Source organism: Notechis scutatus, chromosome 1 (genome assembly GCF_049901735.1).
Source record: "Notechis scutatus isolate UNSWTSFEM ecotype Mainland chromosome 1, rNotScu1.2, whole genome shotgun sequence".
NCBI lineage: Eukaryota > Metazoa > Chordata > Lepidosauria > Squamata > Elapidae > Notechis > Notechis scutatus.
The window spans coordinates 80,559,950-80,583,584 of NC_142009.1; the positions used below are offsets into that span (position 1 = coordinate 80,559,950).

Genomic DNA, 23,635 nt, shown 5'->3' on the forward strand with positions numbered 1-23,635 from the left:
TTTGCAGTGGTTCTACCACATGCAGCCCAGGCTCAGGTCAACACAAGATTCAATTGTAGTAGGAGGGAAATCAGAATAAAAATCATCAGTTTTTCTGGTTAATTGATATTATAATCCAAGTGCTAAGCCCTCCTCCACTGTACTTCAAAGGTGGCATATAAATAAATATAAATATATATAAATATATTATTTGATAAATAGGATGAATAAGTTATCTCATTTGAATTAATGCAGCTTTTTCTTTTTAATCTGTTCTGTCTCTTTTGCTGTCTGCCAGAATTAGAAATCATCGCACAAATCCAAGTGTTCCCTTAGAACTCTTAAGTACTAATTTTTCTTTCTATAAATACTAGCACAAATACTAAAGTTATGTTTCCATTTTAATGTCCTACCATTAATCCAATCATGAAAAAATGTATTAATATAATGATCTTTTTATCCATCATTTGCTATGGGTAGCTTGATTTACCTAGGGATGTTAAACAATCAAATTCCATTAGTGGCCCCCAAGAAAGTTAGTAATGTAAACCAAAGAGTTCAAAACCAAAGAGTTCAAAACATAGCTATTTTAAATTGGCTTCATTATTTCAATTTTAAGGCCACCCAATTCCTTAGTGACTCTATGTGTGTGCGTGTGTGTGTGTGTGTGTGTGTGTGTGCATGCGCGTGCGTGTGTATTGGATTCGTGTTCGTCGTGTGTGTCAGGCTTTCGCAGCCGTTTCTGTTTTAAATTTGGTGCTAGCCTCGTGCTTTGTTAGAATGGTTTTTTTTCTTCATCCTGATTGGTTGGGAATCTTGGTCTGTGTTTATTGGTCTTAGAGTTTGCTGTGTTCTGCTTGATTGGTGTTTCTAATATCTTCTGTTTGTTTTGTAGTGTTTTTTTGTCTTGATTAGCTGGCAACATTGTGTTTCGTATATTGGGGGCTTTCAGCACGGCTTGGCTTTGGGTGAACCCAATACACGAGCCTGATGATGGCAGATGAGATTCTGCCAAAACGTCACTACAACTTTAAAAGCACAACTATAAAGATGTGGGAAAATACCCAAACAAAGCTGAATACCATACGTATAAATATCCGCGAAAACATAAGAAAACAAAAATTTGATAGATAGATAGATAGATAGATAGATAGATAGAGAGGAAGGGAGGGAGAGAGGGGGAGGGAGAGAGGGAGGGGAGGGGAAGGGGAGAGAGAGAGGACTAGAAGGTAGAATCAAAACAAGTAAACCAAAGAGGCTCATCCACTATCTTAATCCAAGGCCTAGGAATTAATGCTTTAGTAGTTTGTCAGAAGGGTGGGAGCAATCTCTGGGGGAAATCATTCCTCGGGAGGAAAACCATCAATGAAAAGACATTCTTGCTAGATCCCATAAGACGACTGTCTCTGTCAGGGTCTCCATAGGCTTGGATGGGATAAAAACTTCAAGATGGCAATTATCTCTGTATGATGGAAGTTGTATGATGGAAGATGGATGAAAGTTTTGAAGATCAGATGAAACTTGATGACAATTACAGCAGTCATCCGATTCATCTTTGGAACCACCATGCTGAGGAAGACTACTTAAGCCACTTTAAACAGTGAAAACAGTTATCCAAAGTTTAATGAAGTTCGAGATTGGAAACATGGAGATTTAATGCTATGATGGGTAACTTGAAAAGAGGTGGAACATTAAGATTCTGACATAGTTAGCTGCAGCAAATTCATTCCAACTCAGTAGCTTCACGTTTTCATGGCCTTGTGCTTTATAGTAACCATACAAAGATGATATAACCAGAATTGGCAGTGTTTTTTTTCTATAAATGGAATGTGCATCAGGTTATAAAAAATTTAGCCATGTACCTCCTGTTGCCGTTTGTTATATTTAATCCCACCAAGATCTTTCAAAGGCCAATCCTGTTTATAATTATGCATGAGACACATATGGTCCCATAATGTTAGCATGTATTTGCCAAGCAAATCCTGATTAACATCAATAATTACGTTTTTCCTGAAGGAAGAAAAAAAATATGGACAATAACTTTTGAAACGGCTCATTTCCTTGGGTATACGTGCATGCCCACACATTTAGCACCATGCCTTCGCTCTAAAAGTTGGACCTTAATGTTTTAATCAACAGTTGCCATATCTGCACATTTTAACAGCATGCCAGTGCTATAAACTGTTAATGGAAATCTCTATGAAAGCCTTAGAGTGCTTGATTGAACAGGGAAGACAAGGTTGTAAGGTTGATACTGCTGCAATTTGAGTGATTGCTGGTGCTGTGCCTTAATTACGGTGTTTTTTTTTTTTTGCATTAATACTACTTCAGAGTTGATGTTGTTTGAGGCAGATTTATTTTCACCTCTTTTAGCCCCTGAAAACAAAGGGAGATAATCTTAATCAAGGCTGTTTGTGAGAAATTAGTCTTGACGATTCGAGGGGAACAGGGACTGCTATTGTTAGATTAGGAGTTGTGTTGCTAGTGAGGCACAATATGTTCATATTCTTTTAATTTATTCTGATTGCCTCTTGTTCTCATGGCTGGTGATATTGCTCGCTACAGAAACCCAATAATGTGTCTACAGAAGTTTAAGATTGCTATCAGCCAATCTGCATAAAGCAGCAGACAGGTTGATACAAATGGCCATTTACTTCGTTCTGAAAGATCTGGGGGCACCTCCTGTGGCGCGTTGAAAAATTGCTTCAGGTAAGACAACTGGCAAATTAGTCCACATCTTTGTACGGGCCTGCTTATTAGCACGATTCTAGGCATACGTTATTTTTTTCCTTATGTTAAGTTTAGTGCTTGTGATGGCTTTGTGATAGTATTCATGAAAGAGATTAATAGTACTGAGGCTTGGCAGTGTTTAGAATGCAGTTTTGCAGGCTAACTCTGCCCATTGCCAGAAGTACGATCCTAACAAGCTCAAGGTTGACTCATCCTTCCATCCTTCCAAGGTTGGTAAAATGAAACCCAGATTGTTGGGAATTATGCTGATTCTGTAAACTGGTTAGACAGTGCTGTAAAAGACTATGGAACAGTATATAAGTCTAGGTGCTACTGCTATTGCTAGACAGAGTGGGTTTTTTGTGCATCTTTTTATGAGGCATAGTAAGTAGAAAATATTGCGCAACTCCTGCTGTTTCTAGCAGCACGCATATGGATTTCTGGTTTTCATACTGCTTTCTTGCCCTAATTTTGCAGTCACTATCAGTATCCAGTGTTGGCATTGCAAGAGGAGAGCTACTGTTGCAAAGAATAAATTCATCGTTATATGCGGATCATCACATTTACTACTTGGAACAAAGCCAGGAGGATTAGTCATGTCAACAATTAAAATCACAAATGATGTTATGTATTTAAATGATTTCATTTTAGTCACTTTAATAATTTAACAAAGCTTTGGTAAGCTACCTGTGGCCTTGAGAGAATAGTTACACAACTCTGGATATCTTTTGCGTGATAATTGCCATTGATATTTTTGCAATCAGATTGTGGTTCTCAAATGCAAAAGGATTGTGTGTAACTCAAGAACGTTTCTTTAAAAGATAGAGTTTTATTCATATTTTGCTCAGTTTCTGGTAACAGTAGAGAAATGGTTTGCCCTTCTCACAAGTTTTTCCCCCCAACTTTTCAGCCTATAACCAGGACTTTTTCCTGTTGGTCTCCCATACTAGACCAACCAGGTTTAACCCTTCTTAGCTTTTCAACATTACTTAAGGATGCTGAAGTACTGCAATTCCTAGTTTTTTAGTTGGAACTTTTTTCTTTTCCAGATCAAAAAAAATCTATTTGACAAGTGGTTTTACATTTCTTCAAATGACTTTGAAAGAGCCATGGTGGGACAGTTAGAATGCAGAATTGCAGGCTAACTCTGCTGACTGCCAGCAGTTCAATTCCCATCAGCTCAAGGTTGACTCAGCCTTCCATCCTCCAAAGTCAGTAAAATGAGGACCTGGATTGTTGGGGGCAATATGATGATTCTGTAAACTGCTTAGAGAGGGCTGTAAAGCACTATGAAGCAGTATGTAAGTCTAAGTGCTATTGCTATATAACAGAAATGATTACAGAAAAAGCCAGTTTTTATGGCTCTCGAATAAAACAACCCTCCTTCTTTCAAACTCTGGTTATCATAAATGTTGTTTACGTTCTGAGCTGCAGGTAAATTAATTACAGTAACTCTGAACTGGCTTACGGGAACTTACCATTTAAATATTTAATGCCATCATGTTTTAAATTAGCCCAGTAAATTGAAAAATCTGTAACTTGTCAACTTTTCTTTTTCATTCTGTATTTAATGTTGAAAGATTGCCTTTTCATTAAGAAAGTAAATTAACATTTGGGTAGCTTGACAACTTTCAATCTACACAAGTGTGATCCCTGCATATTTCTGCTGTGCTAAATTAAATAGAGCCAACTTTCAGTATTTTTGGATGTCTTTGAACAAGTAAGGTCTTTAAAGCAGTGCTTCTCAACCTCAGCAACTTTACATTTCAATTCCCAAAATTCTCCACCCAGCAAGAAAATGAGCCTAGTTAATGGCCAGGATAACTTATGCAGTTAACCAACATTTCTTCCCTATTCCTTCCTTCTAAAATTGCTTCTCTTCCCATTCTCTCCAGGATTATATCTAGTTGACTCGATATGTATGTTCATTCATACTTTAATTCCTTCCACAATAGGTTACTTTAATACTCTTATTAAAGAAGTCAGTTTCTCTGGTACAAAAAGCTATTGCAGTGTTTAAAACCAGAGTTTCTAGCATGAAAGAGGTGCTGGTTTTATGACAGATACAGGTTGAAATTGTTATTAGTTAGCATATGATGAGAACTTGACTGAAGAAAAATAAGTATATATACCCAATCCACGTAACTATAAGTAAAACTTCTATGGGAGTGTGATTTTGTAAGTGGATGTCCAATTCAGCTATCCAGATGATCGCCTCTGGTACTGCTTCATGCAGATCTTCTACAAAACCAGAAAACACACAGCATGGGCAATCTTGCACAATATGTTTAATAGTTTGCATATTAACACAATTGCAACAAGGGGAATCTTCCCATCCTCATTGATAGAGGACAGAGGCACATCTTCCAGTATCACACCTAATTCTGTTCGATTTCAACCAGACAAAGTGAGGCAGGTCAAAACCTGGTGATTTGGTAGAAGGAACACTAATGGTCAGGCCACAAGAAGGTCCTTGACTATAGCCAAATGAGAGTTGAAACTATGAATTGGTGCATAAAGCTTTTCTTTCCTTTGCTCCCCCCCCCTTTTTCTTTCCTTCATAAATTATGTGCCATCAAATCATTTTCAACTCCTAGCAGTCACATAGACAGAACATTGATTCTCCATGGTACTCTGTCCCTTAAGCTTGTAATTGTAAACCTGATTGATAAAGATGGTTTACTTTTTTTTTGTTTTCTGCAGCACTGAAATTAATACTAAATCAGTGCTTATCAACAAAGCAGCTATACTGTTGCAGACTTCTGTCACCGAAAAAAAGCTGTTCCAGTCAGTACAATATTTTTATGAGTGGGATTTTGCTTTTGTTTAAAGCTTCACTTCAGCTTAGGAGTGATTTCTCTACAACCAATAAGTACTGATTAATCTGTGATCAAAAGAGCAGACTAGTTTTGCACTTTGGGCAGTCTGTTTGTTATAGGAGGAATAAATAAGAGGAACAAAGCCAGACTGCTAATGGAATCATGAAGGAAAATACAAAACAGCTCCGACAAATATTGTTCTCTTTGTTGTCTTAAATATTTGTTGGATCATCTTTCTCTGTGAAATTGCTTATTTCTCAAGCTATCTTCTTTAACACTTTTGGGATGTGGTGGAATACAGCTTTTCAAAATCTAAACAGCTATGCTGTATAAAGATCTGTGCATATTTCCTCCCCCTCCCTTCAGTAATCCAGATTTTTTTTTCCAAGGGCCAAATGACTGTTCTTAATTGATGTAGAAACCACCCATTTCAGTAACTAAAAATCTCAACTCTTATCAGGCCCATTTTGGTTCTGTCCTGCTCATCTCTGGAGTGCAAGAGCAATGGTTAGTTCCTGTCTTGGGGTATTCCCCTCTTATGTTATTCCTGATAGGTTGAAAATGTCAAGCAGATCTATTTTCAGCTCTTTACAAAGATGCCCCAAAAAGATGCTTAATACTGCTTCACACATTTTATCTACGGAAGCAGGGTGTGTGTTTTCTCCTATAAACAGTTCCTGTATAGTTAGATTGATGCTTGAGTTATCTAATCTCACATTTTTGCAAGCTGCTTGGGATTTGATGGTATATAAACATAAACATATAAATATATAAATATAAATACACACACACACACAACACACACAACAATATATATATATATATATATATATATATATATATATATATATATATATATATATATATAATATATATATATATATATATATATACACGTACACATCCACACACACACACACACACACACACACACACACACACATATATATATATATCATTACAGGAAATAGAGAGATAAAATATAAATTTGAATCACAGCCATAGAGTGGGCAGTTTACTGGAAAGTGGTGAAGTGACACACCTTAGTTTTATAATAAAGATGCACAAACTATTTGCTTTTATCATTTAAATATTTTCCCTCAGGAGTGGTAATTCCCATGTGTTTTTAAGATAAAGGAAAGTATTCCTAACGGATTTAGCAGCAAAGTTTATGGCTTACCTTTCACTGGCAGTCTGAATAGCTGCTACTATTCCCTGCCTCTCCCATCTCCAGCTCTGGGTTTATTATTGCAAGTCTATAATAAGACAATAGGGAGAGAAATCAGGTTAGCTTCCTTCTTATTATACGTTTGGCAGCTGGTGTAGACTATATTGTTACATTACCTTTTTAATGTTCTTAAATGATGTTTTCAGATTTCATTGTGATGAATATTCTGGCTTCTCTTGTTAACCTATTCTTGTGATTGTGTTTGTTTGATTTTGGCATATTGTGTATTTTATGTTATTGCTGCTTTTATCTGATTTCTGTATATTGCTTCAATCACCCAATGGGGAGAGAAGCAATTTAATATATATGTCTAATAATAATATCCACTTTTGCCAGATGGAGAGGGTTTAACTTTTCTGGTGGACTAGAAAGAGTGGTGGAAGCAGGAAGAACGGATATAGAATTGCTGTGTTAGGGAACATACACAAATACCTAAATGATTATCCTTTTCCAAATAAAATCCAATGTATTTGATTTTGATTTGTTGCTATCCAGAAGAGAAAAAAAATGTCATTCTGGTATTCTATATGTGGATTTTCATTTGTTTCTTAGTTTTTATCACATATATAAGTACATACACAATGAAATGTTGTGTCTTAATAAATGAAGGGTTTGCATTTCTGTTTCTCCCAACAGAAGCTGCTAAGGACAGCAGTTTTTATGTTTTCTGCAAAAGCTTCTGCCAAGCTGTGAAACCTGGGAAACTCCGGGTTCGTTGCAAAACATGCAAACAAGGGACACTGACTTTGGCACGGGTAGGTTTAACTCTCTATCTTGTTTGTTGGTTAGTGTAAGTTATTGAAATTTAAAATGATAATCTGATTAATACTCCTATGGAGAAGGTGGCCCCCCATATCTGGAAATGAAATTGCATGTATTCATAACTGGTAGAAAATGAATATGTTGAACAACATAAAACGGCATGTTGTCCAGTTTGATTACATAAATTGGCCGACATATCAGTTTATGTTATTTGATATATTCATTTTCTACCAGTATATTTTATTGATTTATTCATGGATGAATATGATATTAGAACTTTGTCCATTGTAAACAAGCGTGTTTATAATAACTCTTTGTAGCATAACCCTAGAGAGATATCCCTAGTTGCATTATTATTCATGCTCAGCCACATGGCAAAGATCTTTTCAAACTCATACATTCTCTCCTATTTCTTTAATATCTTCATTTAATCCTGATCATTCTTCACTTTGTGCTGTGGTGTTCAAGATTTGGCAATTTTTAATCATACTGCTTTCACACAATGATAGTGATGTAGTTTTGTTGCAAATTAGTCTGTGAGCATCCTTTATTTTAAAACAGTATCTTTGGGGAACAGCAGGATTTGCATTTTTGAAAAATATATATTAAATGTGCTTCCAAGTACATAACACATATGTGTGGTGCACAAGCCAGTTTGGTGTAATGGTTAAGGTGCTGGCACAAAAACCAGGCGACTGTGTCTTAGGCATGAAAAACCAGCTGGGTGACCTTGGGCCAGTCACTTTCTCTCAGCCCACCTCACAGGGTAGTTGTTGTGTGGAAAATAGGAGGAAGGGATATTGGCATGTTTGCTGCCTTGAGTTGTATATAGAAAAAAGGTAGGATAAAAATATCCCTCCCAAAAGTAAGCAGAACTTGTATATGGCAACGTCCGTGGTGATTTCAGCAGATATAGGCTTTTGTATCATATAAGTTTAGAGTATGAACGGAAATTGCCATTTCAGCACAACTGAAGTGCTTCTACTACTCTATACAATTACAGATGGCAAAACCAGTCAACTTTCATGTTAACATTGCTTCACACATGAAGCCCTTCTGTGTCCTCCAAGCTAAGTTACCCTGAGATTCTTTGTAGTTTTAAAGAGATAATTGCCGTCTCAAAAGCTTAAACCCCATCCCAGCATCAGAGAGGATTTGGATTATCCCATCTCTTGATTCCAATTCCATTAATCTTCCTTCTTTGAAGTAACCACATTTTAACTCTTCTCTAACCTTATCGATGGTTAAGGAAAAGCAAGCCAATTACATAAACTAAAGTTCTCCGTAACTCTGTAAGATAGCTCATTGTAGCTTTCTCCATTTATCCTTATAGTACAAATAATTCTTCATTAGGACTCTGTCAGATTCATGTTGGCTATTGGCCCTTTGAATTAATTGACTAGAAGCCATCGAAACTCACAAATCAAAAAATCAGATTTCAGTTCTGTGCATGGAAGTGGAGCTGCAAGATGCAGTTCACATTGATTTTCTGTTTCTTTCATACTTTTCATTGACTGTTTCAACTTTTGTGTATGTTACAGTAATTAGATATTTCCACAACATCTAATACATCAATGGATTTACTGCAAATTCTGTTATTGGGCTGATTCTTGCACTCAGCAATTTTGCAATCAGAATGTAGACTTGGCTTGTTTTGAAATTGGCATTTGGATCCTTTTTTTATATTGACAGCAGAGCCAACAATCCCTCCTGAGCTAATACGAATACTCTAAGCTAATGCTTCCCTAACCTGATGCCCTGTGGATGTGTTGGGCTACTGAATGAGCTGTATTGACAGACTAAAGGAAATTGAAGCATAAAAAAGAAAGGCTTTCTTATTATTGCTTAAGAATTCCAACCTCAATTAGCTGACTTATGCTGGTCATTCCTTCAATTATGCTTTACTATACCTTGCTAGGTGGTAGTTCCAAACTTTAAATGTAAGAGACTCAATGATACAATATGCAGTCTAATTCTGTTGACTGCCAACAGTTCAATCCTGACTGGCTCAACGTTGACTCAGCTTTCTGTCCTTCCCAGGTCAGTAAAATGAGGATCCAGATTGTTGGGGGCAACATAAAGCACTATGAAACTATATAAATCTAAGTGCTATTGCTATCTTTGGTTTGTTGTGAAAAGTAAAGCAAGATCATACCTGATTAGTATAAAGATGGGAGGCCATCAGAAAATCTTAGGGATGTAGGTTAAATGGGAAAATATACTCCATGGAAAACCTCATTTAAAATTTCCTAGGAAAACTATGTGGCAGATGCCTGAAGTCACTAGAGGCTAAACTGCCCTTGGAACACATTTATTTTATCTTTCCAAAACAAATCCCCAGCCAGAAGTGATGTGTTTTGATTTATTTCATGCTAAAAATCCAGTGCTAATCACCTCACAGCTAGAGATTCCGCCCAAAACTACTGAAGAATAAACAAACTATTCTTGTATTTCCTCCCCTATCTTTTATTTAACATATATCAACAGAATATAGCATAGTCTGTTCCCAATAACTGGACTAAATCCAGTTTTGGACAATATCTCTGAACACATAAAGATATTTTTCCTCTTTCTGGAATTACTGGATACTTCCCTCTCTTGTCCTGTTTGGCATCTTTCAAAAGTTTCTTCTAAACATACTGAAAAGAGGACACATACTGAAAAGGAGATTTTCATTGTAATTCTGGGCCCGTATTTCCTTTTTTTCTTCCTATCCATTTATTTTACCAAACAGCAAAAGTTCATTTTATGTCATTAACTTGGATGACAGGGTACTTTACATAATGTTTGATTTATAGTTCTCATTCTCCTGCCCCAGTGAAGATTCTCTGTGAAATTTTTAAAAAAAAGTCAATTCAGAAAGAAAAAAAAAATGAAACCCCAATTCTTCCATTTCCTGTTATAATATTTGGCTGTTCTGTCCTTGGTAACTATAGTGCTTATTTACGAGATCTTTGCTTCCTTTTTATATCTGAGAAGCAACAAAACACAGATAAATTGATATAGCTGAAAAACTAGTGTGTTGCACTCCACTATATACTTTCTTGCAGAAAGTAACTTTTCCAGATGCTTATAATCTCAAATGGCAAAATAGGACAGAAGTATCTTATTGTGTCATTTGAGAATTCAATAAACCTTTTTTTCTGGTCCAAAAGGACAGTTTCAATATTATTATATTGCTTGATAGCTGGTGACAATTTGATCCTTTGAGGGTGAGTTAGCTGCAGGAAGAAATCTAGTAAGAGTTGAGGAGGCATTCCTTATAGACCTTGCTTCTCTTTTTCTGAGGTGAGACTTTAAAAGAGTAAGCTGAAGAAGTGTACCAGTTCCCAGCTTTTGCAAAATTAAAACAGAGAAAGTCAATTTTATTTGCTCATCCTTCCAACCTTCCATCTAAGGCAGGGTTGTCAAACTTAAGGCCCACAGGCTGGATCTGATCCGCAATGTGCTTAGATCTGGTTCATGGGCCACCCTGGAAATAGTGAGGCCCACAATGCCTCTGCCAGTGAAAACAGAGCTAGGGATGGCCACGTGCAGCCCCCCAAGCTCCATTTTCGGCTGTGACGGCCTCCTGCAATCTCTGCCAGTGAAAACAGAGCATTCAGGCCACCACAAGCACACCCGACACGGGTGATGTCGAACTGGTCACACCCACCCTGGCCACACCCACTCAGCCCACCAAGGTCAAACAAAACCCTGATGCGGCCCTCAATGAAATCGAGTTTGACACCCCTGATCTAAGGTGTAGAGGGCTAAACAGTCCCAATGCTTCAGTTGAACATAAAGCCAGAGTTAAGCAGTTTCTGAGGTCAAATCTTTCCTATCTTCACCTTCCTTATTCTCATGCTTCCTCCAGAGCATATCTTCACTGCCTGAACATGCAGACTTATACCCTGGGGTTATGATAGATAACAGCAATATAATTAGCAAAGAAAGTTAGGAAAAGGATATGATCTCACTGTGTAAGATTCCTACTGGCCATATATGTGTGAGAAACCTGCTGAAAATTACTACAAGCATCACTATGATTATCATTTTGATGGTATCTAAAATTATGCTATTAATAGTGTGATAGCAGTATAATTGCTATGCAATGTTATCTTTGGCATTCAAGATATTTTCTGGGATTGTGGAAGGCCAAGAAGCATATTCAGCAATATTTAATGAGCATTTCGGTTGTTTTTAAAGTCACCTTGAGACAATGTCTGGTATGGAGGGACTATTTAAAAAACCAACTAAACTCATTTGTGTTTGTTCTTGGAAGGATGATTTTCACTTTGTTAAAGAGTCTGTAAAATATACATTACAGCTTGTTTTCCTAATTCTATTTTTGGGGAGTTAAAGAAGACTCTGTGGAAAGTTCATAACTTAATAATAAAAAAATGAAACAATCAAAATTACTAGTCATAAAACAGTTGATTGCAGAAAATAGATAACAATGGATATATTCACCGATTGCAAGTATTACTAGAAAAGAAATTTTCAAACTTCTAAATATATTTGGCAAGAATTGAGTTTTATACGGGGGGGGGGGGGGATGAATGAATACAGGAGCCCAAAGTGACCAAGATAACCTATAATTCATGATGTGATAAATATAATTTTAAGAGAGAAAAAAGAAAGCAAATGTTTACAGAGCTCTTAACAAGGACCTTTAGTTCCTTAATTCTTAATCGCATCAAAAGATTCACAGGCTACTTGCTGACATATTAAGAGTCCAAAGATGTCATATCCCACCCTAGCCATGTTACATTTCTTCTCCTTCTTAGAATTAGAGATAATCCATTATGGAATCTCAGTGCAGCATCTGGAACGTCTTTGGCAGTTAACTATTCAATAGATATTTTGCTCATTCTTTCTAATTATAACAAAAGTGCTTGGTCACACATCTCTAACGTACAAGGTCACTGCTTTATTTACATATGATATAAAATGTGTATGCTGCATTCCTATTGTGTGGGTGTGTCATCCATTCAAGAACACCAATGAACTTTCCTTTAAAACTTGAGACAAGAGGAAAATTCATCAGAATAAAAAGTGCTGTCTCCACAACCACAGCTTTTCAATGAGACCATCAGTGCTGCTGCCTGCACACATTTGGGAGTATAGGGAAGTTTCTGAACTGGAAGGTTTCCTGTTGTCCTTTATTCTTTTTCCCTGTATCACCATCCAGGTGCTTCTCAAATGTCATTAGGCATAGACATCATAACAAGCAAGTCAAAGTTAATAATCACCAACTGTTTATTTTTTTTAAAAAAATTAGACTTGATTGTAAATGCACCTATCTCAGAAATCTTGAGGCAAAAGTACCAATAGTATCAGACTGAGACACTAACGGGGGAAAGTTAGAAGGAGGCAGAAAAGTCTGGTGCTCTCAACCCAGCTGTGGTTCCCACATTCTGCCTCCCTGTTCAGGAATTCCAAACCTGAACTTGAAGGTATACATACTCACTACTATTGGTCTGTCATTTTGAAAGAATGTCTGAAGCTGTTTTAACCAATGTATCTTCAGGAAAAACAGATGTAAGGAGAAGAAAGAATAACTCTGAGGAACAACAGGACGAACTGCTACCAAAACAATGGTTAGATAAAAGAAATCTACTTTGGGCTAGAACTGTAATATGAGAAAACATCTCATACAAAACCCTCAAATCTCATGAAGATAAGTTTCAGAGGAGTACAAGGAACATTCAAACATATAAGATTCTGTTATTATAACCTGATTTCCTAATCTTGCAATTGCTTTGTTTTCCTCCCTTCCCTCCTCCATTAAGATTTTAGCCTAGTGTTTTCACATACACTCCATCAGTGCTGTTGCAGGAAAGACCTCCCGTAGAATGTAGTCCAGCACCATCTAACTATAGAAGGACATGAGGATGGATTCAACCTTCACTCAGAAAACCTACTCCATCCACAGACTGAGCTTGGTCAAGTTGTGTACTTGGTTGGAAAAGGACAACCATTTCCTTTTGAGAAAGACTATGGTTGCTGTGGATTCTGGTTTCCCTTGCAACCCAAATGGGGAAACATACAAGATGGGGACCTAGAACCAACTTTAAAAATGAACCAAAGGCAAAATTGAAAGCAAGTAAAAAGTACTTAAGCATTTTAATTGGAACAGGTTACCCATGAGCTGGGGGGAGGGGGGATGTTTTCCTAGGCTGTGTGTTCTTTGGCTCTTATTTAAAAAGAAAGAAGGAGCTCCTTCACTTGATAAATTCCTAGATCTTTTCTTAGCATTGAACTTTTCAGTTTTATTCAGTTTGGAATGTGCTTAGAAAGAAAGAGATGGGAGAAGTTACTGCCTGCAGTCTCCTTTGAAACTACTGGTTTTGACTGGTTTTACAAGTTTTTTTTTTTCATTCCTATAAGGCTACTTCTTTTGAAGGAGACTAAAATTAGAGATAAAGGCTTGCAAGCTGCAATAAATCAGATAGTGGGAGCATTATAACAGGGAGAACTAAGGAAGAAACTCCAGCAAAGCTGGCTTCAGGGGATCCTTTCACATTTGTTAACATCAGACTCTTTCTGCTTCCTTCCAGTTTCCCTAGAGCAAAGCCCACAAAGAGAGTAATCAGCAAGAACAAGCATGCTCTAAATCTTATCTTCCAGCTTATCCAGAGGCTATCAAGCTGGAAGAAAAAAAAATTCCTATTCTCTTTCCCTGCTCTTTTTCTCTTCTTGCTAATTAATTATAACCAAGAGGCACTGCCAAAATTCCTTTGACAACTTTTGTCAGACCCCAATCAGTTCCTTTCATATTTCAATGTGGAATGAACAAAATTATTATGCAGGAGTTGGGTTTGCTTAGCTGGGACAGTGTAACACCAATCGGGATTGATTTTAAAAAGGGCTATATCCATTCAAAAAAAGGAGAAAGAAGATCCATAAAGATTGTGACGGTAAAGCTGGGGTTCTGCCCTTTCACCCCAGAAGCAAAAGAACAATGAAGAACAGGTACAGAATCTGGTGACTAGGGAAAAGTTGATCTATCTCCCAGTCCAGGTCAAGCCAACAGATCACCAGCCTGTGAAGACTCCTCCTCCGAATATGCTCTGTATATGCTGAAATAGCAAGGGAAAAATTAGGGAATATGTTAGTCTGCCTTCAGTTGAGGGGAACACTTGAGGGGAACCAATGTGGAGGGGAACCAGTGTGGAGGGGAACCAATGTGGAGGGGAACCAATGGAACAGCTTGCCCTCAGAAGTTGTCATCACTTGAGACTTTCAAGAAGAGATTGGACTGCCATTTGTCAGAAATGGTGTAGGGTCTCCCGCTTGGGCGGGGGATTGGACTAGATGACCTACAAGGTCCCTTCCAACTCTGATTATCTGTTATCTGAGGGCACCATTGTGTTGGAGCTCTGAATCCAATTCTGGTATTATTTGTTCTCTTTTCTTAGAGATCCTATTTTGTTTCTTGCCATGATTTTGCTTCCATCTCTAAAGCAGCTCATACAGGTTATCATAAACCATAGTTTGCCCAATCAGCTGATTTCTGATTAAGGCTGACAATTCATGGCACAATTCTGGAAAGAATTATGTCATTCATATACCCAGAATGTCAATTTCAGACTAGCATATATAGCTGAGGTCTAATGCATTCCAGCTTTCCCATGTTCCATTTCCTTCAGGATTTTCAGCCACCTCAAAGCCTCCTTAAGAATCAGTTGGATTGTACCAAAGCTGCCTCCAAGTATATTGAGGACTGTCACCATTAAGTAGGTGATCATGTCTGGCTTTCTATTAGAGGTTTATTTTCCCTTCATGCAATCATCTTAGAAAATGGATTTCCAGTTTATCGGATATTCTCCTCCATGCTGCATCGAGAGCCCAGGATGGGTTGACTCCTTCCTATGATGTCATTTAGCTGAGTCTGTATTAAGATATAAAAGCCAGCCCCCGGGAGAGACCCCAGCTTTTGACTCAGCTCCTTTTAGTCAGTAGCTGTGTCTCTGAAAGTGTTCTGTTAGATAGCAATCACCAGTGATCTTCAGTACCTTTTTTCCTTGCTTCAAGCAGCTCCCAGGGTTCAGGACAGCTGCTCTTCCAGGAGAGCAGGGCTCTCTCTCCTGCAACGTTGGGAGCAGCGTTGCCAGAGCATTGTTCAGGCAAGTTGGGCAGCGTCTGTAGACCTCCCACACACCTGCGGTTTGAGCGGTCATAAAAAGTGATCGGCAAACCAATAACAGCGTCAGCCAGCTGATCGTGCGGCCGGGGCTGCCCTTTCCTTTGCTGACTTCGCTCGGGGCTCTCTATAGCCTAAGGAGCGATTCTTCTATCCCCTAGTCAGAGGCCATCTTGGATTGAAGCCTTCCACCACGAGGTGAGCGGCCATTTTGTAAGCCCGGGGGCCAATTTATACCCTAAGGGGCTTAATACAAAAAATTTCCAAACAGTTTCTTTCCATCGCAAGAGCCTTTATTCTACAAATGGAGCAAGATAAGGCTCAGGCAGAGCTCCCCCCCCCCAGTGGAACAGTCTCTTAAGCCCAATAAGAGAAAAAGACGTAGGCAACGCACCCAATCAGTCCAGAGGGAGGTGGCTGCTAAAATCAGAGTGAAGGCTCTAGCCCCTAAGAAGGCAACTCAGGCTGAGTTGAGGGCAGAAAAGCGCAGACATGCAGCCCTAGAGAGGCAGTTCAACAGAACTATTCAACAGAAGGGAATGCAACTACAGCATGTTTCAGGTGATACTCGTGGGCCCCAGCCAAGCCCTCCCAGGGGAGGAGAAGTTATCTATGAGCTTTTCCATCCTCCATCCTGGTCTCCTAGGCTTCTGCAGTACAATCTGATCCTCAGGATCTCAGCAGATCTGGGCCTTGTTTCCAACAGGCTTCTGGGCCCTATGCTCCTCCCCCTCCTTCCAGGCCTCAAACCTCTTCTCAATCTAGGCCTGAAGACACCTTCACTCCCACAGCAGCGGGCCTTCTGCCTTCTGCCTCTACCTTTGAGCATAGACCAGGGGATATCCAAGATGTTGTCTCATTAGCCATTAGGCAGGGATTGGCTGAAGGCTTCAAGCAAATTCTTCAACCTCCGGAAAGGGTTCAGGCCCTTCTCCCTTCTCAATCTATAAGTTCCTTGCCTCATCACCCTGATTTACACAGGCCCCAGGACCTCAGGGTCCATTCTTCTCTATCAGAATAGGAGGAGGTTGATGAGGAGGAAAGGGCTTCACCATCTGAACACAGTTACCCCTCTCGTTCAGAGCGTGAAGAGGGCGAGACTTTTGACCAAAATCTTTCAGAGGAAGAGGATTCTCGCCCAGAGCAGACATCCTCTGCATTGGTCTTCAATCCTTTTCTCTTCAGGCCATTGCTCAGCAAGGCCTTGGTCACTGACAAGCTGTCACCGGAGGAAGTGGCTCCTGAGCCACGAGGAAATCCCTCTAGCCAGGGAGACTCGCTCTTCTCCAAGCCTGTAGTGCATGCAGAGGTTTTGCCTCCTCCCACTTTGTTCCTGGACATGGTCAAGGAACAGTGAGCTTCCCCTTCGGCAGGTCCTCGCCCATCTTCTCTATAATGTCAGTGCAGCCCTGGACAATGCCCTGGCAGTGCCTTCTGTTGACATTCCGGTTCTGGCCTCATTCTCATCTTTTGGCACTCCCACGGAGCCAGAAGATCCTAAAACTGGATGATAAATGTTCCCAACAGGCCCTCCAGCGCAATCACCAGGCCGCTGCATGGGCTGTTCAGGCTTCAACAGCAGCATCCTTTTTCACGAGGGCTTCCATACGGCGGCTGCGCCAACTCCAGAATAGATTGCCTGCTTCTGACTTTTGGTCTCACCAAGACCTTAATAAGATTATCACAGCGGCGGAATTCACTGCAGATGCCACTCTCAATCCACCAAAATTTGCATCCAAGGCCATGGCATCTTCAGTAGCAGCAAGAAGACTGTTATGGCTCAGAAATTGGCAGGCAGAGTCATGCCAAAAATGGAAGCTGGCTTCAGTTCCATTCGCAGGCGATAAGCTTTTTGGCGATGCTCTGGAACCTTATCTCATCAAAAGCAGAGATAAACATAAAATTCTCTCTTCATCTGGAAGAAAGCTGATTATCGGCCAGCTCCTTATCGCCCTCCTGCCTTTTGAGCAGAGACCTCATCTCGCTTCCACTGCTCTCAGAGGCTGTACTCCCAACACCAAGACCAACATGCGGAAGCATCTGGCAGGCAACAACCTTCTACTGGTAAATGACCCTTTAAGTGGGGAGGGGGTTGTTCCTTCCATCGCTCTAAGTCAGGGGTGTCCAACCTTTCACCTTCCCTGGGCCACATTAGAAGATGAAAATTTGGTTTGGGCCGCACATAATTAAATTAAATAATTAATTAAATAATTAAATTAAATTAAATTAAATTAAATTAAATTAAATTAAATTAAATTAAATTAAATTAAATTAAATAATTATATTAAATTAAATTAAATTAAATTAAATTAAATTAAATTAAATTAAATTAAATTAAATTAAATTAAATAATAAAATAAAATTATTATTTATTATTTATTATTAATTATTTATTAAAAATTATTTATTTTTATTTTATAATTTTCCGGCCAAATTTTGCGGGGGGAGGGGAAGAAAGCTCGCCGCCTCGCGCCTACCTCTCCTCCTGCAAATGCAGCAGCGGTGGCGGTGGCGGCGGGGCAGAAGCAGCAGCGGTGGCGGCGGCGGGGGCAGCAAGCAGCAGCGGTGGGGCGGGCGGGGGCAGAAGCAGCAGCGGTGGTGGCAGCAGCGGCAACAGCAGGAGGTGGCGGGGCGGGACTTTTGGGCTGCAGCTGCCCGCCTTTTCTGTTGCTCGCCTCGCCCCGCCTCGCGCCTGCCTCTCCTCCTGCAAATGCAGCAGCGGTGGCGGCGGGGGCAGAAGCAGCGGCGGCGGCAGGGGGGGCAGAAGCAGCGGCGGCGGCGGGGGCAGAAGCAGCAGCAGTGGCGGCAGCGGCGGCAACAGCAGGAGGTGGCGGGGCGGGACTTTTGGGCTGCGGCTGCCCACCTTTTCTGTTGCTCGCCTCGCCCCGCCTCGCGCCTGCCTCTCCTCCTCCTCGCTGGATCTTTCATGAAGGTTGGGCCGCATTACGAAGCAACCTGGGCCGCATGCGGCCCTTGGGCCGTGGGTTGGACAAGCCTGCTCTAAGTAATCCCTCGTTCTCCCCACCCATTGGAGGTTACCTAGCCTTCTTTGCCTCCAAATGGGAGGAGTCAACGACGGACGCCTGGGTGCTCAGCACTATTAGGTCAGGGTTACAATCCGACTTCCTAACGCCACCCCCAGAAAATTTTTTGATCTGTCCTGTCTCTCGGGACATGTCAAGGCAAGCCCTCATGAATCAGGCCATTCAACACTTTCTTGAAATCAGAGCTATTCAACCTGTTGCCCCCTCTCAACGAGGGACGTGGGCTTTACTCTCGCCTTTTCATCGTTATCAAAGCATGAGGGGGGGTGGCGAGCCATCCTTGATCTAAAATTTCTCAACCAATTTGTAAAATACAGGCGATCTAAAATGCAGACTCTGCATTCTATTTTAAGAGAGCGTTCGGGAGGGCGATCTCCTTTCTTCCATTGATTTCACGGAGGCTCTCCTCCACATCCCCATTTGGCCTCATCATCGCCAGTTTCTCCATTTCTGTTATCAGAATACCCATTATCAGTATCGAGCACTTCCCTTCGGCCTCTCATCGGCTTCAAGGGTCTTCATGAAGGTTCTGGCAGCATTGATGGCATCTCTGTGTTCTGTTCCAGTGAGGATCCAGTGCTACTTGGACGACATTTTGATTCTGTCCTCCTCCATCCATGCAGCCCATCGGGGTCTGCAAATTACCCTGTCATATCTCCAGAGCCACGGATTTTCCACTCCAATGGTTCCTGCTTCTCTACCAATGAGCAGGAACCAGCCACTCATCCATCAAGGTCCCGCTCCCACCACAAATACGGAGATCTCTCAATTGGTGGCGTTCCCCATTAATCTGGAAGGGACTTATGTTCAGGGTCCCAGACAGGCTAGTGATAACCACCTATGCCAGCCTTCTGGGTTGGGGTTCCCATATGCAGGGCCGGATAGCTCAGGGCGTTTGGTCCAGGTCAGAGCAGACCCTTCCCATAAATTGGCTAGAGCTCAGAGCCATTTTTCTAGCTCTCAAGCATTTCAGGCACTCAGTGACTGGCTCTCATGTTCTAGTCCTTCGGACAACATGGCCGCAATGGCTCATGTCAACCGGCAAGGGGGGACGAGGTCCAGAGCCCTCTTGGGAGAGGCTCTACAGTTGGGGTTATGGGCAGAGAAACACCTGTTGTCGATCTCGGCAGACCACATCTCCAGGGTCGACAACTCCCAGGCCGACTGGCTCAGCAGGAGCCTAGTCGACCAGGCAGAATGGTCCATTCCTCCATCTCTATTCAGGGACCTTTCCCTAGGATTCGGAACACCGGAGGTGGACCTCCTCTCCACTCCTCAAAACGCCCAGGTCACCAGATTCTTCACCAGGTTTCCTTGCCAGGGAGCGGAGGGGTCCAATGCTCTTCGGTGCAGAAGGCCCAAAGGTCTCCTCTACGCCTTTCCCCCGCTTCCCATCATTCCAGCAGTAATTTGGAAGATGTTGGAGGAATGAGCGGAGCTCCTCCTCCTGGCACCCTATTGGCCAAGGAGGCCCTGGTTTGCGGACCTGGTCAACTTATCAGTGGCTTTTCCTTGGAGGATCCCAGCCCATCTAATCTCCCTTCATCAGGGGATTCTGCTCCATCCAGAGCCCCAGTGGCTCAAGCTGACCATGTGGCACTTGAGTGACAGTGGCTAGAGGAGGCTGATCTTCTAGAAAGGGTCATCATCACTATCCTGGCATCTTGCAAACCTTCTACAAGATGCATCTATGATGCCACCTGGAAGGCCCTTTCCTGATGGTGCCTTAGGGAGGGTCTCTCTCCTGCTTCAGCTGAGTTGGCAGAGGTTCTTAGATTCCTTCAGCATGATCTGGAGAAAGGTTTGGCCCCCAACACCTTACACAGGCAGGTTGAGGCCCTCTCCTCGGTTCTTTCATGGGGTTCGCTTCCTTCCTTATCCCATCACCCTTCAGTCAGGAGGTTTTTGAAAGGGGCTTCCAACCTGCACTCACCGGTGGTTCACAGGTATCCTTCCTGGATTCTTCATGTGGTCCTTAATGCCCTTAAGAAGCCCCTTTTGAACCCCTTAAAACAGTGTTTCTCCGTTTCCTGACTCTGAAAGTACTGTTCCTCGTTTCAGCCAGGTGGGTACCGAGCTCGCTGCTCTTTCCATCAGACAGGACCTTTGTTCCTTTCACGATGATAGGGTTGTTCTTCATCTGGACCCCTCATTTATTCCAAAGGTTAACACCTGGTTTCACAGGTCCCAGGACATTGTGTTGCCTGGCTTCTGCCCCCTCCCGCACCATGACTTAGAGCGGCAGTGGCACACGCTAGACGTAAGAAGGGCTCTTAGAATATACATTAAGCACACTTCCTCCTTCAGGAAGTCGGAAGCCATGTTTGTTTTCTTTTCCCTTCACACTTGGGGCACAAGTAGGAGTACTATTAGCAGGTGGGTCAGATCTTGCATTGAGCAGGCCTACAAAGCTGCGGCCCTTCCGGTTCCTCAAGATCTGATGGCGCACTCTACCAGAAGTGCGGCCACTTCTGCTGCCTGGGCGACCCAAGCTCCCTTGGAGGAGATCTGTCGTGCGGCCAAGTGGACTTCCCCGTCTCCTTTCATCAGATACTACCATCTGGATGCCTTTGCCTCGGCGACTGCAGCCTGGGTGCTTCAACGAGTGGTTTAACAGTCGGTGTGATGAGCCGGACGAGCACCCGCCTGTGGACATGCACGCTTTGGTATGTCCCATCCTGGGCTCTCGATGCAGCATGGAGGAGAATGGGCATTGGTAGAAGTTACCCTGAATGCCCTTTCTATCTATGCTGTGAGAGAGCCCAGCCCCTCCCTTGATTCATCCGGAGGGGGTAAGTCATATTTCTGTATTCATTTTGTGCTTTCAGAGACACCTTTCAGTCTGTCAAGTATCTTCACCAAAGCTGGGGTCTCTTCCGAGGGCTGGCTTTTATATCTTAGTACAGATTCAGCTAAATGACGTCATAGGAAGGAGTCAACCCATCCTGGGCTCTCTCACAGCATAGATAGAAAGAGTGTTCAGGGTAACTTCTACCAACACCCATTTCTTGTGATAACACAGATGAATCCTGTGCTTTTTTATGTGCAGTTTCCAGCCATTCTGAAATAGATTTTCCTCCTAGTCCTGGAAAACTCCTTGCGTACTTCTACCCATCCCATTTGACCAAGGGAATTCATCTGGGAGCATATTTTGCACTCTTGGCATGGCAAGGGCCAAGTGGAATATTTGACTTTTTTGGCAGAGCTACTTGGGTGCTGAACTTCTAGGGAAAAGGGGGATGGAATATATGTTTCCTGAACTTCTGGGTGCAATTCAAGGTTGGCTATTATTTTTAAAGTCCTTCAACGGCATGGGTCCAAGCTACTTGAGCAACTATCTGTCTCCACTGGGTCTGGCCAACCCTACCCATGCTGGCAGAGAAGACATGCTGTGGGCCTCGTTGGTCAAGAAATTCTGGCTGGCAGAGTGCAGGAGAAGGATCTTCTTTGCCATGCCTCCTGCCCTTTGGAAGACTTTACCCTCTGAGGTGAGGTGAGCTCCCACTTTTCTGTCCTTCTGCAAGAGCCTGAAGACCTGGTTCTACCTGGCCTGTGTCCCTAACAAGGGGACTTCACACTGGAGAGGGTTGTTGAATTAAAAGGCAATCCCATCTCCCTCTCTCCCACCATTCGGGCATCCTGTTCCCACCCTCCACATCTTTTAACTATATCTTTATTGGGATTTCTATTTTTATCCCTTTAAAGGTATTTATTTGTTAGCTTAATTAATGTTTTAATGCTGGAAGTTGCCCAGAATTGTTTACTATGATATAGGCAGCAAATAAATTAAATAAATAAATGTCTCCCTCAACATTGTCAAGTAGCCTAATAAAGCCTCATATCTGCAAGCAATTCTAATTCTGAGATAGAGGAGGACTTGCTAAAGGAGGAAGGAAATAATCTAACAAAAGAGAGAGAAGCTGTTTTACCTGAAGATTGTACAAATTTCAGTTCTGGTGTATGTGTGTGTGTGCGTGTGTAAGGCAGTATGCATTAAAATTATATAGTAAACCTTTCCTGACAGGGGTTCACAATAGTCTTCTCCATCCTTCTTGACCACCGCTGTAGTAGAAGAGGAGAGGGAAAAAAATAAACCCGATGACTGAATAAAATAAATGTAAAAATGCACAGATAAGAATAATATCTATTTTCCCTCTTGAAAGTCTGAAATGCTACCAAAATATGTGCTGTGTATACCCATTGTTTCATTTTATTGACAGTAAACTAAAAAGTTTTCACTTGCTTGTGCTAAGAGAATAAATAAGAACTGTTTATATTGATTCCCTGTAAGATAGCATGCTGAGATGAAAGACCAATGCTTCAACTAGAAAAACACAACTCATTATCTTGGTACTGGAGGATATAATTTGTTGGCTACCTAAAGTATGCAGAAATTTAACAAAAGTGTTTTCCCTATGATTTCACCTGTCCAAGAATTAACTTTTTTTCCCAAAGATCAAAGTGCTGGATGAGAGAGTAGTTCATGCTACCAACAAAGGGTCCACCAGAATTCTTATCCTGATAAGGGGAAGCATAAACTCTCCTTCCTGATGATCTTCTTTCAAATTCCTGCCCCTCTCTGGGACCTATTTGTATCTTTTCACCTGCTGTTGAAAATAGTACCACTTTAAAGAAATCAAGATTGTCGTTCATATATATTTGCTCCTCTCTACTATGAATTCTTAATGTTCAGCTGTCCCCTGGATTCATTCATTCATTCATTCATTCATTCATTCATTCATTCATTCATTCATTCATGCATTCATTCATTCATTCATTCATTCATTCATTCATTCATTCATTAGATTTTTTTAAGGCCATCCAACTCTGCAGTGACTCTGGTATGCACACAGAATAAAAACAAGACCACAGAATATCAAAAGCAAAATTATGCTGTCCAGTCTCACTTGTTTTGTGAGGTATGTGCTGTATAAACTTGAACATT

At 41.2% G+C, this 23,635-nt stretch overlaps 1 protein-coding gene across 3 annotated transcripts in view; it reads left to right on the forward strand.

Annotated features, from left to right (window-relative positions):
* PRKN (parkin RBR E3 ubiquitin protein ligase) overlaps positions 1-23,635 on the forward strand; it is a 765,942-nt gene that overhangs the window by 275,703 nt on the left and 466,604 nt on the right. For all 3 annotated transcript variants that reach the window (XM_026675236.2, XM_026675237.2, XM_087969082.1), the window contains one exon: positions 7,393-7,511. In XM_026675236.2, the coding sequence (XP_026531021.2) occupies positions 7,393-7,511 (119 nt within the window). The remainder of the gene's footprint in view (positions 1-7,392; positions 7,512-23,635) is intronic.